The 18,468-nt window shown below is 43.8% G+C and overlaps 1 protein-coding gene across 3 annotated transcripts in view; it reads left to right on the forward strand.

Moving 5' to 3' along the window:
- The first annotated feature begins 1,754 nt into the window (after window positions 1-1,754).
- Window positions 1,755-18,468, forward strand: part of LOC140740228 (transportin-2) — a 47,262-nt gene continuing 30,548 nt past the window's right edge. The window contains exons 1-4 of one of the 3 annotated variants that reach the window (XM_073069311.1): window positions 1,755-1,872; window positions 7,005-7,117; window positions 15,780-15,855; window positions 16,029-16,178. In XM_073069311.1, the coding sequence (XP_072925412.1) occupies window positions 7,019-7,117; window positions 15,780-15,855; window positions 16,029-16,178 (325 nt within the window). In that variant the 5' untranslated portion in view covers window positions 1,755-1,872; window positions 7,005-7,018. Of the gene's footprint in view, window positions 1,873-2,894; window positions 3,135-3,179; window positions 3,449-7,004; window positions 7,118-15,779; window positions 15,856-16,028; window positions 16,179-18,468 lie in introns of those variants that run through there. The other 2 variants (XM_073069312.1, XM_073069310.1) reach the window with 2 other exon arrangements.

Here is an 18,468-nt window from a genome sequence, read left to right on the forward strand (position 1 = left end):
GCCTATACCAGGCTGTGATGCAGCCAGTCAATATACTCTCCACTATGCACCAATAGAAGTTTGTGAAAGTTTTAGATATCATGATGAATCTTTGTAGACTCCTAAGGAAGTAAAGGTGCTGCCATACTTTCTTTGCAATTGCACTTACGTGCTACGTCCAGGACAGGTCCTCTGAAATTAAACTTGCTAATTCTCTCTACCACTGCTCCTCCGATGAGGACTGGTTCATGGACCTCTGGTTTCCCTCTCCTGAAGTCTATAATCAGTTCCTTGGTCTTGCTGACATTGAGTGAGAGGTTGTGGTTACGACACCACTCAGCCAGATTTTCAGTCTCCCTTCTGTATGCTGATTCACCACTACCTTTGATTCAGCCCACAACAGCAAACTTGAAAATGGCATTGGAGCTGTGCTTAGCCACACAGCGGAGCAGATGACTAAGCTTGCAGCCTTCTGATGCACCTGTGCAGATGGAGATCACGGAGGCAATGTTTTCACCAATCTGAACTGACTAGGGTCTGTAAGTAAAGAAATCCAGGATGCAATTGCATAAGGAGGTATTGAAGCCAAGATCTTGGAGTTTATTGATCAGTTTTGAGGGGATGATGATATTGAATGCTGAGCGATAGTCAACAAAGGGCAACCTGCTGTATGCATCTTTGCTGTCCGGATGTTCCAGGGTTGAGAGAAGAGCCAACAAGATGCCATCTGCTGTGGGACTGTTACTCTGGTGGGCAAGTTGGAGTGGATGCAAGTTGCCTCTCAAGCAGGAGCTGATATGTTTCATCACCAACCTCTCAAAACACTTCATCACTGTGGATCTAAGTGCAACTGGGTGATAATCACTGAGGCAGGTCACCACACCTTGGGCACCAGTACACGCCACAATGGGAGTGATAATTTGCTGTTTTCCTCGGCAATCAAATTTTGTAAGATAATTATGCAGGATGTTGAATTCTCTCAGTTTTCATAATTTCAATGATTTCTATTGAGTTCCTCACAATCAAGCATGACCTCCTATTTAATAGGTTTTGAGGTTTACTGTGGAACCCACACATTCCATACCAGGAAGCACGCGGATTATTTTCGGGTCGTTTGTGCTTCTTCTGATGCTGGTCCCAAGAGAGTTCATGACCACTCAAGAGGGATCATCATCTGTGCTTTTGCTGAGAAATTGTGTTCATGTATCAGGCTCTGACAATAGTCAAGGTCAAACTACGGAAGGAATGTGCCACCATCCAAGCTGCCCAATCACCCAACTACCCAATTGCGCACATCCCACTCCAGCTTGGGCAGATTCTACGGGTGCAACCTCAGGATAACTGAACTTGCTGTCTATTCGCTCCAGCCCACTCAACGTTAATACTCTCTATTCTTTAGAATTACCTAATTCTTCTTCTGAACCTCGCTCGTACTTAGCAGCTCACCTACCTACCTCCTTCGTTGCCTCGATATCCTTTGAAGCCTCATGCCGGCCAAAGTGGGCACCTCCCCACAATCCCTGCTTCAGTCTGGAACAATTGTATAAATACAAGTTATGCTCCCTCTCTAGAATTAGTTAATGACGTTGAATTAATAAAAATGGATAGCTACAATCTTTAAAAACATAATTAGCCATTTGCAGCTACGGTGGGCTTCATTCTGAAGCCAAGCATCTGGCACGTATCCTAGCAACACGGCATGTAGGGGGAGGGGTTGTGGAGGTAAGCCGCCCTCACCTAACAGCGCATGCTCGGAGCGCAGCGCCTTCTGGGTAGAACAGGCTCTTGGTCACGTGTAGATAAGCTGCGGCTAGGATTGGCGGAGGAGAATTTAAACCGGGTCCAGGGCAGCGGCGCGAGTAGCCCGGAGAGAGGGAGAAAAAGGAAAAGGAGGTGAGTGAAAAGGGGAAGGGAGGCAGGCAGGACCGGCTGAGGGTAAGAATCTGGAGGAGGAGGGGAAGGTTGGAGTGGGTGGTGTGCCGGAATCTCACGATGCGAAGGGTGAGAGGAGGAGGGAGAAGTTCGGATCAAATAGGCCCGAGGAGAGGAGGAGGAGGAGAGCGGCGAGGGCGGGCTCCTCGCCCTCCAGAGGGGGATTGCTGACCAGATTTGTAATGACGGGATTCTTTGGAGGCAGACTAACGAAAGGGGACCGCGGGTTCCAGGAGGAGGAAGTGGTGGGAGTGGACGTGGTACCCAGGAAATAGGATGGGTTGGAGGGTCTGAGTGTGGGGCCCAGGATGAGGAAATGAAGGGGCCAAGTGGGGACGATAGGTGTGGGGGCGGCCAGGGGTGGAGGACGAGAGGGGTGAGGGCGGCCAGGGGTGGGGGGGGGGCAGGGTTGGAGGATGAGAGGGGTGGGGATGGCCAACAGGGGAGGATGAGAGGTGTGGGAGAATGAGGAAGGATCTGGGGAGGATGAGGAGAGGCTGGGGGGCAAGTGAGGGGGAGGACTAGGGGGTGTAAGGGAGGTTGAGGAGGGATGGTGGGATAGGGGAGAACGAGAAGGGGTGTTGGGGGTGATGGAGGTGGTGGACGAGAAGGGGTGTTCGGGGTGATGGAGGACGAGAAGGGGTGTTCGGGGTGATGGAGGACGAGAAGGGGTGTTGTGGGGGGGGGGTAAGGGAGGTGGAGGATGTGTAGAAGCGGTGTCGGTGTATTCCACGGATTGGTGGCCGGATGAGGAGCAGGTGGAGGGGAGTAATGTAAAGGCCTAGGCCTATGTAAAGGTCGTAGAATGAGACGGCGGAGGCATCAATAGAACCCCAGGAGTCGAGGCCTATGGTTGGAGGGGCGGCATAGCTAAAGGTTCTGGGGCACAAACCTCTGGACTGGAGGAGAGCCTAAGGGAGAGGATGGAGGTTTAGGCCTTGGGGTGGGGGGGGGGGGGAGAGGGGCCGGAGGTAGTGGGGATTGAGTGAACGGGCTGTGGGCTGCTCCGGTGGCTGGGTCTGCGAAGAGATGAGGTGATGCCGAAGACAGTGGGTGATAATGCCCGGTCAGGCAGCAGGCGAGGTGGTTTCGTAGCCCTGACGGTGGGGGAGGAAAGGGAGAAGGAGCACGGACTCTCCGGTGAAGCCGAGGCTCGGGTCAGTGGAGGGTGCGCAGACTGGGACGAGGCGCCGGATCCACGGCGGCTGCGGACTGAGAGGAAGGTGCTACCACAGTCCGCTGCTTGGGGCGGGAATGTGTGCAGGCCGCTGTTTGGGGCTCCCCTTTGGTCTCGTTCGCGGCCAGCGCCGAGCAACTGCAGGCTTTAGGCCTCGCTCGCTTCATTCCGCTTCCCGCCCATAGGCGGAGCCGCACGCCCCCGTATTGGCGGCTGCATATATCGAGGCCCTGGACACCCGGTCGGCGGTCCTGGGTGAAGTTAGTCTGAACTGGTAGTGGTCTGCTTTTAGGGGACAAGCCATTGCACCATGTCCCATTACTTCATGTTCCAGCCTCCAGATGATTACTAGGAAGAATGGTGAGAACAAAGGTTGAATTCTGCACAAACTTCGGACCTTGGTGAACTAAATATTCTTTCTGTGGGGTGATCTGCAAAGTTTCTATCCGAGCACTGGGAGAATTGTATGAGCAGGGTCAGGATTTAAATTTAATGCCCGCATTTTTTTACAACATACCTCAATAAATTTTAATTTAGAAGTAGTTATTTGTACCTTTCTATTTATACTATTCCACTCCGTTAGAGCAATATTTTTTTTTATTGTGTCCCATAATGTGTAGGTTGAGGAAAAATAGTTCAGTAAAGCAGGGATTCTGATTTGTACTTGCTATCATAATGGATTCTGAGGTCGCTCCTGAGTTCAGTATGTCCCTGAGCAACAGTGGATTTATTGTAATTAATTAAAATGAACGATGGACTGTATATTAAAGCAGTGTGAAAGATGCACAGCCAATTGATTAAGATGGTGTCTGTGTGGGGCATCTTGTTAGAACTGCTGAAATATTGCACATGTTTTGTCAGACAATTGAAGGCATTCAGGAACCAAAGCAAGTGATTTTACAAAGCTGTTTTTTTTGAGCTCACAAGACATCACAAATAATGCTGTCACCTGAGTTCTTTCTTCTCTAAATCCTTTGTTTAAAAATGTAAAAACCAGTTTGTAAAAATCCTGTTTTTTTAAAAAAAAACACTATTCCCTTCTGTTTCTTTGCCTGTTCTCAGGATGTGGTTTTTAAAGAACAGGGTTTCCCTTCCTCCACTGTTGATGCTGCCCTTACCCATATCTCCTCCCTTTCAGACAGACAGATTGATCCCAGAGGGAAATTGGGTTTTGTTACAGCTGCACCAACCAAGAATAGTGTAGAAATATAGCAATATAAAACCATAAATAATTAAATAATAATAAGTAAATTATTCCAAATGGAAATAAGTCCAGGACCAGCCTATTGGCTCAGGGTGTCTGACACTCCGAGGGAGGAGTTGTAAAGTTTGATGGCCACAGGCAGGACTGACTTCCTATGACGCTCAGTGTTGTATCTCAGTGGAATGAGTCTCTAGCTGAACGTACTCCTGTGCCTAACCAGTACATTATGGAGTGGATGGGAGACATTGTCCAAGATGGCATGCAACTTGGACAGCATCCTCTTTTCAGACACCACCGTCAGAGTCCAGTTCCACCCCCACAACATCACTGGCCTTACGAATGAGTTTGTTGATTCTGTTGGTGTCTGCTACCCTCAGCCTGCTGCCCCAGCGCATAACAGCAAACATGATAGCACTGGCCACCACAGACTCGTAGAACATCCTCAGCTCCTCAGCATCGTCCGGCAGATGTTAAAGGACCTCGGTCTCCCTTTCCCATGTATCCACACTCGCCCCATCTTCCCGCTGCCTTAATGGTAGCAGAGTTCCTCTTGTCTTACCACCCCATTAGTCTCCGCATCCAACACATCTTCCATCTACAAAGGGATCCTGCCATTAAGCACATCTTTACTCCCTCCCCACCACACTTTCCGAGAATCACTTCCTCCACAGTTTCCTTTGTCACCTACTCGCTAATCACCCCCCTCGGCACTCAACTCTGCAAGCAGCCTAAGTGCTATCCCTGCCCATACACCACCTCCATTCATTCAATGCCCCAAACAGTCCTTCCAGGTGAGGCAACACTTCACCTGCAAATCTGAGGTTGTCTATTGTGCTTGTGCTCTTGATGCAGCCTTCTCTACATTGCTGAGACCATTTGTAAATTGGGGGACTGTTTCATCGAGCACCTCTGCACCATCGACCACAAATAAGACTTCCCAGCAGCTAAACACTTATTTCAGAGTCCCATTCATGTTCTGACGTGCCGATCCATGGCTGCCTCTTGTGCCAAGGTGTATTCTGTCTGGGTACCCTCCAGCCTGATGGCATAAAGTTAGATTTCTCCTTCCACTAAATCCCCTGGCCCCTCTATTCCCCAGTCTGTTCTTTTACCTCTTTTCATCTACCTGGCATTTTTCTTTTTCACTCTCCTCCCAGACAATGGACATGGGTGATGCCAACAGGCTCAATAAACTGATTAGAAAGGCTGGTTCTGTTACAGGAGTCAAACTGGACACACTGGAGGCTGTGGTAGAACAAAGGACCCTATGGAAAATCCTGGCAATTCTGGATAATGTTTCTCACCTTGGCTGAACAGAGGAGTACTTTTAGTAATAGATTAAGATAACTCCACTTCTCCAAAGAGTGATATGTGCGGTTATTCTTGTCCTCTGCCATTAGGCTTTATAATGAGTCAACCTATAGCTGGGGAAATGATGACCCCCCTCCTGTTTCTGTGTATTCTTTTTACTTCTCTTATAATATTTATATCAGTACCTTTGTAATGCTAATGTAACACTAATTTCTTTCTTATCCAACCCTTGAACTTTCCCACCTGGCTTCACCCAGCACCTTCCAGCTAGCCTCCTTTCTCCCCCCCCCCCCCCCACCTCTTTATTCTGGCATCTTCTCCATTCATTATCAATCCTGAAGAAGGATCTCAGCCCAAAACATCAACTGCTTATTCATTTCCATAGATGCTGAGTCCTGATAGCATTTTGTGTTCTTTTGTAAAATGCCATGTTTTTACTTTGAGCCTTTGGATTAAACAAGCAACAGCTAAAATCTGCTTATAACTTGTACTCTGGCTTTACAGACTTTCTTGAATGTCAAAAATTGTCCTTTCCTTCAGCATTACAGATTCTTCCAATATCCAGTTTTATATGATTTGGTATTAAGTTCAGCCTCTGATCCTTCAGCTTATCTGCTAGCTGTATGTTAACTTTTGGTTAAACTAGATGCTGAGCAAGTTCGTCTGCAGCAGATGTATCGATGCTGATGTTATTCCAATTGAACAGTTTGGAGCCTTATCAGTGGTATTTTCTGTTTTCAGGAAATTTCACCTGGACTGGGGAGGGTTTCAAAGTGTTTCTCAGACTTGATTAGTGTTATGAGCAAAAGTGGAGGAGGTGTATTGTCAATTGTATGGCCTCTTTATTAAAAGAGATTTGTTTGGGGCCTAAAACAGAGTGCCATTTAAGCTTGTTTAAAAATGGACATTGACAATCCACAAGTTCTAGAGAGGCTTGAGTATTACTCGTGACCGTGATATTCATCACTTGTTCTTCAGGCTTTCTCATCAATGATTCATGTATGATCTCTAGGCATTGCTTATGTTGAGTGAAAGTTTATATTATGCTCCGCTACATGCAGTTGTTAGGTTGCACAGGGTATCATGGAAGAGGACAGTGAAGGTAGTCCAGAGACTATCTCCACCCATTATTAAATTCCATTACAATGTGTCTGTTACATTTTATATTAACCAGGCTCAGAGTGACTGGTTTGCTCATTTAATTTGAGGTGACCCCGCTTACTAGTTTTGTACATTTGGACTCCCCCAGCAGTCAAACGCGACCTTGGTTTTGCTTTATTAGTTATGCTTGTGTATCTTCTGCTATCTGATTTAATTTCCCCTGCAAGTTATGCAGTTACAAACTGGTGCTTGGGTCCTGATTTAACCAGGTCTCTCATGGTTTTTCTCCCTTCATTACAGGTTTGTTGTTTACGATGGAGTGGCAACCTGATGAACAGGGTCTTCAGCAAGTACTCCAGCTGCTCAAAGACTCTCAATCACCAGACACAGCAACACAACGGGCAGTTCAACAAGTATCCTATCACTGTTCACCATATACTGTATATATTGCAAAGTAAATCTGCTCAGTCGTATCCCAGCCAGGCAGACGGTCTCTCTGATTTAGTAACCTGGACTGCCATCTTATCAAATTCTTTAGATAGTGAGCTAGTTGTCAGTATACTCAGTTGTGCCTGATGTACCGGCCTGTTCCCTGAAACAGTCAGCATTGCTGCTGCTACTTCCAAATGGAGTGATCTTGTATTTCCTGACATGGAATTTGTACATTCTGTCTACCATTGCATGGGGTTCCTGGCTGCTATAAACTGCTCCCAGACGCATGGATGAGTTGTAGGATCTGTAGTATTGTTTGGAACATGGACAGAATGAAATGGGATAACTTGTATGGGTTAATGTAGATTGTGCTTGATGGTAAAGTGGTGGGTAGCAAGTGTGTGCTACATGACCATATCACCTATTGATGAGCTTGATTCTGGGTGGATATGCATTTTGCCAGTTGGGGCCTGATGTTGCTGAGGGTGGGTGTTCCCATTTCTTCCTTCACTGTAACTCTGCACGGGCAATGACTTCCTGAGCTGTAAAATCGCATTTGCTGTGGGTAGTGCCATATCAGGTAGTTAGCAGCTTTTACCTCAGTCATTGAAGTCAATGCCTCCATCCTTTAGATCCACTGAGTGCTCTTTGTTTTTCTCCATTGCTGACTTCTAAGATTTGGTCAATGGAGAACTGGGAGAGGAAAATTCAGTGAGGGTTGCTGTTCTCTGGCATCTGGATGCAAAAGCTTGTGCATTGGATGTTTGTGGTGCTGTGAAATCGGATGGCCATAAATAACATGAGAGATGGGGGGGGGGTTGAAGAAACAAAATGTACGCAGTTTACTTTAATTGTAAGTCTACCCAGAATGCCCCTTTCATTAAGTCATTGCATTTAGTACGTAACACATGGGAAAGCTTTATCACAACCTGTAAGGTCAAAATATACGTGAATACATAACATATCCTTCCTCCCGTATTTTAAAGGTTTCTCCCCCTTCCATATACAGGCCAGCTGCTGAACTATTAACATTCAATGGAGTAATCATCAAATTCAACCAACAACAAAAAATCTTTTTTTTTCTAAACTAGGGAAAGCGTATAGACTGCCTTTATTCCCAGACATAACCCTGGGGATTATTCTACTCTGTGTGCGAAGGGTTAGTCACTAAATGTGATTCAATTGGTCTGGTGGCTACCTGCTCCTGTGAGTGTATCAGCAACCTAGGGATGATGCTAAACTTATTTCATCTCTTGGTGGTGTACAGGCAGTCCCCGGATTACGAATGAGTTCCGTTCCTGAGTCCGTCTTTAAGTCGGATTTGTACGTAAGTTGGAACAAGTACATCCGGTATTATTCAGCTTCAGTTAGTCAAATGTTTGTCTTAGTATATATATATTTTACCTTTCTATGCTTATAAAACACTTAAACAACATATGTATTCCAATAATTAAACCACTACATTGCTTAGTAATAATTGTAACTTTCATCGAGGCAGGGCATTTCACATGCTCCATTATTCTCACTTTATCCTTTATTCTTTAAAATTGTTCCGATTGTTGACGGACTGTAGCCTAACGCTTTTCCAATGACCGATGACATTTCACCTCTTTCCAAATGCTTTATTATTTCCACTTTATTTTCAATCGTAATCGCTTCCCGTCAACAGATCAGAAACACTGTGGGCGGGGGGGGGGGGGGTGTCCAAGCTCCACCGGGTCCTATGGACCACCGCACTGAATTCCCTGGATCCTAAAGTCCACTGCACTGAGATAGGTTAAATGGGACAAGTGGGGTCTGTGCTGGGTTTGGGTATTTGATCCTCCACAATATTCCGCGTGGGAATTTAAACTGGACGTGGCAATTTTTTTTTATGAGGTCGAGTTGCGAGCTCAATATCAACCCAGCACGGATGGAGAATGTGCTCGGGAGTGGTTTGTCACTGGATTGAACTCGAGAACCTCCATTCTTGAGCCTGGCATTGATCTCACTGTGCCACCAGCCGACCGGAAAAGGGGAGGCGGGGTTAGGGTGAATCTTGCTAAGAAAAATTTAAGCCAAATACAAAGTTACACACTCAACACAGTGTGAATGGCAACGACTTAAAATGGTGGACTGTGTCGCGATCCGACTTAAAATGTCAGACGGGGATCTCCCTCCTCGGTTCGTAAGTACATGTTGTTTGTAAATCTGACATTTGTAACTCGGGGACTACCTGTATTTATAGATCTTGGCTTGGTTACTGCATTTTCAGTATATGTGTGCTTCCGGGCTTGCCCAGCAGCTAACAGCAAAGGGAAGTCTGGGTGGTCCATCAGCATTTAAATGGTGCTTGGATCTCTTGTACTTTACATCATGCTGATGTGCAGATAGTAACAGAGCCCAATGTTCCATATGACTACCAACCAGGGAAGGAATGCCTCCTTGGTGTCGTGGTGACCTCAGTAATGTAAATTGTTAACTAAAGAAGATTTGATGGATTTAATTCCAAAGACAATTGCATATGCTTCCTGCCCAATATGGGCACAGTGGCTTTCTGCCTTAATGTCCTTGGAATTTAAAGCAATTGGAGACTTCACCCGATGGCGTGATGTGTGAGATAACTGCCCTCACACCACAGGGTGATGGGTTGCAGGACAACTGTATGGGCAGTGACAGGTGGATGCATGTGAGTGCTTTAGATTGTGACAAAACTAAAATCTTCTTCATAGTGATCTGTCAACTGCCAGTATGTGTTGATTTGTTTTAAAATCTGAAGTTTTTAGCTTTCTAGCTAGGTTAGGAACAAACTTTGTAGCATGTTTGTAGTCCTAAGAAAGATCTTAATTGACTCATTGTTGCAAGAAAAAGTTTGTGAACCCTTTGCAGTTACCTGGTTTCCTGCATTAATTACTCAGAAAATGGAGTCTAATCTTCATCTAAGTCACAATAATAGACAATCTGCCTAAACTAATTGCACAAACAATTGTACTTTACATATCTTTATTGAAAACATTGTTTAATCATTCATAGTCCAGGCTAAAAAAAAGTATGTGTACCCTTGTATTTAATAACTGGTAAAACCTCCTTAGCAATAACCTCCACCAAATGTTTCCTGTAGCTGTTGATCAGACTTGCACAATGGCAAAGAGGAATTTTGGACTATTCCTCCATACAAAACTGTTTCAGTTCGTCAATATTTATGGGATACTTTCCATGAAGTGCCCTCTTCAGGTCATGACACAGCATCTCAATTGGGTTAAGATCTGGACTCTCACTTAGCCATTCCAGAACACAAATTTTCTTTTTAAGTCATTCTGTTGATTTTCTCTTGTGTTTTGGATCGTTATCTTGTTGCATCATCCAACGTCTCTTAAGCTTCAGGTGACGAACTGCTACTCTGACCTTCTGTACAATGCCTTAATACAATTTTGAATTAATTGTTCCCTCAACAGTTGCAATCTGTCCAGGCCTTGGGGCAGCAAAGCAGGGCCAAACCATGATGCTCCTTCCACCATGCTTCACAATTGGGATGAGGTTTTGGTGTTTTATAGCAATTTTATAAAGTTGCAACATAACCTGACTTTTGAACTTAATGCCTTGACTAATAAGCTGCCTTAACCGCCTTATCAACCTGTGTAGCCACTTTCATGGAGCTATGGACTTGGATCTCAAGGTATCTCTGCTCAGGAACACTGTTGATCTTTAACAGTCTACTGTCTCCTTGCATTTGCCCTACTGAGGGGCAACACCTCAGATTTATCTGGGTTAAATTCATCTCCATTTCTCAGCCCGTATCTGCAACTGATCTATATTGTGCTGAATTCTTTGCCTCTCTCCACTAATCATGGTATCAACCACAGATTACTAACCCACCCATCTACATTTTCACCCAAGTTCATATATACACATAGGTAGTCCCTGAGTTACGAGTGTCTGACTTACGAACAGCTCGTACTTACGAACCGAGGAAGGAGAGCGCAGTCCGCCATTTTAAGTCATTGCCGTTGACTCTGAGTGTGTAACTTTGTATTTGGCTTAAACTTTTCTTATCAAGATTCCCCCTGACCTCCCCCTCCCACGTTTTCCAGTTGGCTGGTGGCGCAGTGAGATCATTGCTGGGCTCGAGAACGGAAGTTCCCGAGTTTGATCCAATGACAGACCACTCCTGAGCGCGCTCTCCACCCATGCCGGGTTGATGTTGAGCTCGCAACTCGACCTCGTTAAAAAATAACACTGCCACCTCCAGTTTAAACTCCCGTGCAGAATATGGTGGAGGATCAAATACCCAAGCCCAGCACATCCCCCACTTGTCCCATTTAACCTGTCACAGTGTGGTGGTCCTTAGGACCCGGCGGACCTTGGGACCCGCTGCCCGCAGTGTTTCTGTTCCGTGGACAGGAAGTGATCATGATTAAAAATAAAGTGGAAATAATAAAGCGTTTGGAAAGAGGTGAAACATCATCTGTCATTGGAAAGTGTTAGACTACAATCGGTCAACAATTTTAAAGGGTAAAGTGAGAATAATGGAGCATGTGAAAGGCCCTGCCCCGATGACAGCTACAATTATTACTAAGCAACGCAGTGGTTTAATTATTGGAATACATACGTTTCTTAAGTGTTTTATATGCATAGAAAGGTAAAATATATACTATATACAAAGACAAATGTTCGAATGATTCTAAATAATACCAGATGTAATTGTTCCGACTTGCATACAAATCTGACTTAAAGTCGGACTCAGGAGTGGAACCCATTCGTAATGTGGGGACTGCCTGTACGTTGTGTGCGTGTATGTGTATATATATATATATAATTTTAGAAACAGCAAAGGTCCCAGCAGAACACCACTAGTATCGACCACCAGCGTGAATGTCCCTTCTACTACCCTCTGTCTTCTATCCGCAAGCTAGCTCTGAATCCAAACAGCTAATTTGCTGTGGACCCCATGCATCTTAATCTTCAGGGTTAGCCTCTTATGAGGGACTTTATCAAACCTTACTAAAATTCGCATAGATGACATCCACTATCCTACCCTCATTAATCTCTCTATCGTCCCCATGTCAAAAAAACTTTCCAATTCAGCCTTTGCTTTTGGTTTGAGAACATATAGAACACGACCTGTGTTCATGAATTTAGGTTGGTGTCAGGCTTAACTGTCAGTTTAGCAGTGATTCTTTTCATACTGCTCAGTTCGCCATTGAATACTTCTGTGTTTCTTCAAAGCCTCTTGTCGATCAGTGCTCCCACTGATCAAGTGCACTTCGTGCCAGTAGAGTTTGAGCTGTTCCAATCACGAGCAGCCCAGAAGCACTGGATAGCCACCTCTAACCATGTACAGTGGAAGTTTCTTTGTTAATCTCCACTGTAACATGTACCACTCCCCTCACTAGAACAGCATCACTCAAGTCTGGCACGTCATTACATTCAGTACGTAACACATGAAAGCTTGAAGGCAAACCATTAAGGCCAAAATGTACATGAATAACACTGGAGCAAGACATTGATGCTTGTGGGTGCAAATTTCTAAAGGCTGTCATATTGATCCAGAGGTCCTCCATTTGGTCCTAATGGCATCTCATCATGGCAGACAGAGCATGATCTGTGGCCTGGTCTGGTAGGTAGCACGTAGGATGCTAAGCTTTTTGGCAGAAGATTATGCTTATCATTATCAAGCCACATTGAGCACAGTCGTCAAAAATGGGATGCTGTTAACATTGGCATTCCCTTGTAATTTTTGTGATAATTTCTTTCTAGTTCTCTGATGTATAGACGAGGACATTATTGCAACCTGAGTAAAATCTTACCCTGTCCTCCATTACAGAGTTGGGAAATGTGTGCTTCAATGATTGATATCGTGATGTGTTGGTTTTTAAGGTGTAGACAAAGGGTGATTTGATAGCCAAGGCAATTTCAGGGTATGTGCCTGCAGCACTGTTCCTGACAGCAAACCTGAGCCTCTGCAGTGGGGTCACTGCTTGATTTTTACCCCCCCCCTCCCCTTGGGAAGATGTATCCCCCATTAATCTTGGTATTGGTCTTTCATGCCTATAGTGGCATTTGGGCTATAGTGGTATTTCTTATTCTAGATCATTCCTTCATTTGTTTGAATATTGTCTCATCAGGTTCAGAAGGTTAGGTCTTTTCTATTCATATTGCATTGTTGGAGATCCCTCTAGGTGTGGTCTTCAGCTAGGAGCAATAGGAAGGCATATGTTTGAGGCATCTTCTGTAACCTTCTTCCCAGTTAAGGTTAACAAAAGACATAATGAAGTTGCAGTTGCTGTAGGATGCTCGTCCTACCACCAATGACCAATGCCATTGTTCATCTGCTGCCAGTAGGGGAAGTGGAGTTCTGTGGCTATTGCTAATCCTCCAGTGCTTTAGGTGTTACCTAGCCCTGTTGCTGTATATTTTTTAAGGTATGTCACATCCAGAATTATTTCCAGTTAGCAGACGATATCCTTTCACACCACTCCGACATATTGGGAAATCGCGTACAAGGCGTTACAACAGTGGTTTGCCGTTGCCTTCTGCTGGGTGAGTTTTTAAAGAGATCACCAGCTCTTAATGGGAGCCAGCTGGATTCGAACTCAGGACCTCTCGCCCCAAAGTCCAGCGCTGATGCCACTATGCCACCAGCCGGCTTGCTGTATATTGCAATTTTTAGAAAGACAACAATAGTCCAGTGACCAATTTTCGGTATTGCTGATGGCTTAGTATCTAGCCCATTGGTTTTGTGTGAGAGCCAGGGTCCAGAATGCATCCAGCGTGCAACAGCAGTCAGGGTCAGACTTAAGAATATAAGTAGGTTTGCAGCTATAGCCAATTTACAGTGTATTTGCATGTTTCAGCTTACTCTGACATACTGAAGCCAATAAGCTGAAACCTGCAGCTTTCTATTTAACATTCCCTTTAAATTGACAGGGTTTACTGGAAATTTAATTATACAATGTGTTTTTCCTTAAAGCATGAAAGCATTGGATATTAAAGGAATAACATCTGACAGCCCAGAAATCTGCAGATGTAGCACCACCAAATTGATGGAATATCAGAGTTCACTGTATTTAGTTTCCAGCTAAATACAGATAAAATCCAGATAAAATCTGTGATTCGAGGGTTCCTTTGCCTATGGGGATTTGTCTTTCTCTTTTTAAAAAAATGTACATAGACTTATTGCTATGTGTATTAAATTCATTAGAGATGCAGCAGAGGGCCAGCAAGCCCATGTCGCTCAATTACACCCAAGTGGCCAGTTAACCTACTCACCCATACATCTTTGGAGTGTGGGAGGAAAGTGGCGCCTTTGAAAGAAACCCATATGGTCACGGGGCAAATGTAGATTTATTTGGAATTCCCTAACGGTTTGTAGATGATTTCATGACAGTTGCTAATGTGCGTGAAGATGTTAATGGAAAAAAAACTGGCAAGTGGTTTATAAATGTGTGATTATCCACTTTGGACCAATAATTTGAAATTTAAATTGTTATCACCAGGAGTTATAGGAAGCAGAGAAATTTGGGTAGTTGGGTGCAAGTGAAAAAGGTGGAAAGCAAATAAAAAGTTATGCAATTGCAGTTCTTAAAGGAGAATTTGGAGTGCAGAATCTTCTTTGACTAACATAGGATACTCATTTGTTATGTGATGTAGGCAATCATGGTCTTTCCATAACTACGCTCGTTCCTGACAGTTTTTTTTTCTATAGAAGTGGTTTGCCATTGCAACCTTCTGGGCAGTGTTTTTGCAAGACGGGTATTCTCCCTCCCCCCCACCCCAGCTGTCATCAAGACTCGAAGACTTTCAGAGATTGCCTGGAGTCGGTGGTTGCATAACCGGGACTTGTGATATGTACCACACCCGCTCCTATGGCTTCACGTGACCCTGATCTGAGGAGGGGGTTAAGCAGGTGCTACACCTTGCCTAAAGGTGAGCAACAGGCTAGCAGAGGGAAGGAGCACCTTACACCTTTTGGCAGAGATGTATCTCCACCCTGTCACCCTTGTGTGCTTAAGACATAGGACAGTAGTTTTAAACATATTTTCTCAGTTTGAGGAAATGGTACACAATAATGGAATATTTATTTATTGAGATACAGTGTGGAATAGGCCCTTTGAGCCATGCCATCCAGCAATCCCGCGATTTAACCCTGGTCTAATCATGGGACAATTTACAATGACTAATTAACCTTTAGACTGGGAGGAAACCAGAGCACCTGGAGGAATCCCATGTGGTCAAGGGGAGAATGTACAAACTCCTCACAGGCAGAGGCCTGTAAAAAAAATCTCCCAATTTTTGACTTGTGAATTTGGTAAGGGCAAGTTTCCTTCACCTGAACTGCTGAAACACTGCGTACGCTATAATTTGAAAACAGAGTTGAAGAGAATTGTTTTTCTGACCACTTTCTTATAAGTACGGGTATGCAGAATTAAGGGGGTTTTAATTAGCTACAAGAAATTAGTTGTAGGGAATGTAATGAGGGATAATTTAAAAAAAAAAAAAACAGGAGTGAAATTGGAAATGGTCCTTAATCCTAGATTCTTTCCCTGAGATTGGGGATTTTCAGACTTATGGAGTTCTGGGGTATTTTCTTTGTGGCATCTATAACTGATATTTGTTGAGGACGTCTACATTTTTTGTCTTACTTTCCTGAGCCATTTTTCCCAGAAATTGGAGCAGCTGAACCAGTATCCAGACTTCAACAACTACCTGATTTTTGTCCTGACCAGACTGAAATCTGAAGGTGCTGTTTACCTTAAAATTATCTGAGAGAAAAAATAATTTTCACCTTGTCACTGGAAGAGTGCATGGCTGAGATGTGACAGTACCTAAGTGATGTTTTTATATCAGAGATGCTGTACTATGACACTGTAATCTGGGCAATTCTAGCAAATAACATTGTTTCTTTCCTTTCAGATGAACCAACGCGGTCCCTCAGTGGCCTCATTCTCAAGAACAATGTGAAAGCTCATTACCAGAGTTTTCCCCAGGGGGTTGCCGAATTCATCAAACAGGAGTGTTTAAATAACATTGGAGATGCCTCCCCACTCATCAGAGCAACCATAGGTAACTACTAACCAGACCAGTGTGGACACTCGGTAGGAGAACTTGATATATTCGCCAGTCAGTCTCCACCCGATAATTATTTGTGTATTGCAATGTAAGGGGCTTGGATTTAATAAACTAACATTTGCCTTTGTAAGTAGGTTCCAATGAATGTGGCTTTCTGTCATCTTCAGGAAGAATTGAGCTTTGGATCTGCTTGTTTAGTTTTGTTCTTGATGTTTGAAGTATGGAGGTCTGCAGCTTTGGACAGACTTGCCACATTTTGGCTTTGCAAACTGGATTAGGGAAGTGGGTGGGGGTTGTTGTTTCCATCTTAAACTGTTTGATGCAACTTTCTTAACTTGAAATTTGATTTTGAAATTTCATTTTGGCATATCTAATTTTTCTATAGTAAGCATATTAGACATAAAACAGTTCAGCATGGGAGCAGACACTTGGCCTACAATGTTGTGCTGAGCCAGCTAAAAAGTAAATTAAACCCTCCCAAAAACTAATCTCTTCTACCTACACAATGTCCATATTCCTCCATTTCCCTTACATCCATGTGTGTCTCTTGAAAGCCTCTGTATTTACTTCTACCACCATACCAGGCAGTGCATTCCAGGCATCCACCACTCTCTATATTTTTAAAAAGAACTTGCCCCTCACATCCCCTTTGAACCTACCCCTCTCACCTTCACTGCATACCCCCTTGGTATTAGGCCTCGCTCGCTTCAATCCGCTTCCCGCCCATAGGCGGAGCCGCACACTCCCGTATTGGCGGCTGCATATATCGAGGCCCTGGACACTCGGTCGGTGGTCCTGGGTGAAGTTAGTCTGAACTGGTAGTGGTCTGCTTTTAGGTGACAAGCCATTGCACTATGTCCCATTACTTCATGTTCCAGCCTCCAGATGATTACTGGGAAGAATGGTGAGAACAAAGGTTGAATTCTGCACAAACTTCGGACCTTGGTGAACTAAATATTCTTTCTGTGGGGTGATCTGCAAAGTTTCTATCCGAGCACTGGGAGAATTGTATGGGCAGGGTCAGGATTTAAATTTAATGCCCGCGTTCTTTACAGCATACCTCAATAAATTTTAATTTAGAAGTAGTTATTTGTCCCTTTCTATTTATACTATTCCACTCGGTTAAGAGCAATTTTTTTCTGCAATTAGTCATTTAGACATTAAATGTCTAAATTTGCAATTAGACATTTCTACCTGGGGAGAAAGATGCGTAACTGATAAAAGAATTGCCTCCAGCCTGGACCACATTAACCTCACCTGCCAGGCTATGAAATTGAAGCGGTGTGCCAAATCTCACTTTAAACACTTATTAAGTCTTCTGACGGGTCAACCCAATGTGCTGTAATCAGTACCTTTAAATTTGAGTTAATTGTCCTTTAAATTAAAATCAAAGGACAGTTAATCTCGGTTTCAAAATTGTTTATTGCATTCAGATTTCCATGTGATCAGTGGCTGTGTTTGAGTTTAAATGGCTGCAACTACTGTACAGAAAATGTAATTTAAGCCTTGAATGTTCCTATAATATGATTTGGTGGCTTTTGAGTAAAACTAGAGCCCTGGAGACTTGGCAACATCTTATTTTATTTTAAATCCCTTCAAAACTAAAGGACATCTGAAGTCTTGTGTTAATTTCTTTCATAGCTCTTTAAAAGTCGTCATTTTGAAAGTTAGAATTTTAAAAGCAATCTTTTAATATACTTTCAATTCATTATTTAGAATTTTGACCAACTAGGTGTTTAATTATCAATCATTGGGGAATTCAGTGAAATGTGACAGTTAATTGTTCTCAACATATCCATTTTCTTCAGAGACAAGATGGCCTCTATAGCATTTGTCGCTATACAAAGTTGATAACTTTGGCACGAGGGGAAATGCTGAAATTATACCAGATAGCTGAGTAAGCAGAATTGATCTGTTCAGAACCACCCTTCTGCAGAAGAGATTAGCACAGCTCCTTTTATTCCTGTCATCTTAACATTCACTTTCTTTCAGTGGTTAATTTTTGATCAATCACATGAATCTGTTGACTAATATTCTAATACAGTTCTAAGTGGACATGTATGTAAATTAGTTCCCCAACCAGCCAGTGTCATAAGTGCCAGTTTGAATTCAGTAGCTGTTGAGAAATCAGGCTACCTTTGATCAAGCTGTGCCTGTGCAACATTATGCACGGCAACGTACTAAAACTCCAAATGTGCAGTTTCTGAACCATGGGTTAAGATTATTTGCATGTGTGCTTGACACTTGCATTCTTGTACATCTTTTAAATGCTTTTGATTTGGTT

This window comes from Hemitrygon akajei, chromosome 16 (assembly GCF_048418815.1).
Source record: "Hemitrygon akajei chromosome 16, sHemAka1.3, whole genome shotgun sequence".
NCBI lineage: Eukaryota > Metazoa > Chordata > Chondrichthyes > Myliobatiformes > Dasyatidae > Hemitrygon > Hemitrygon akajei.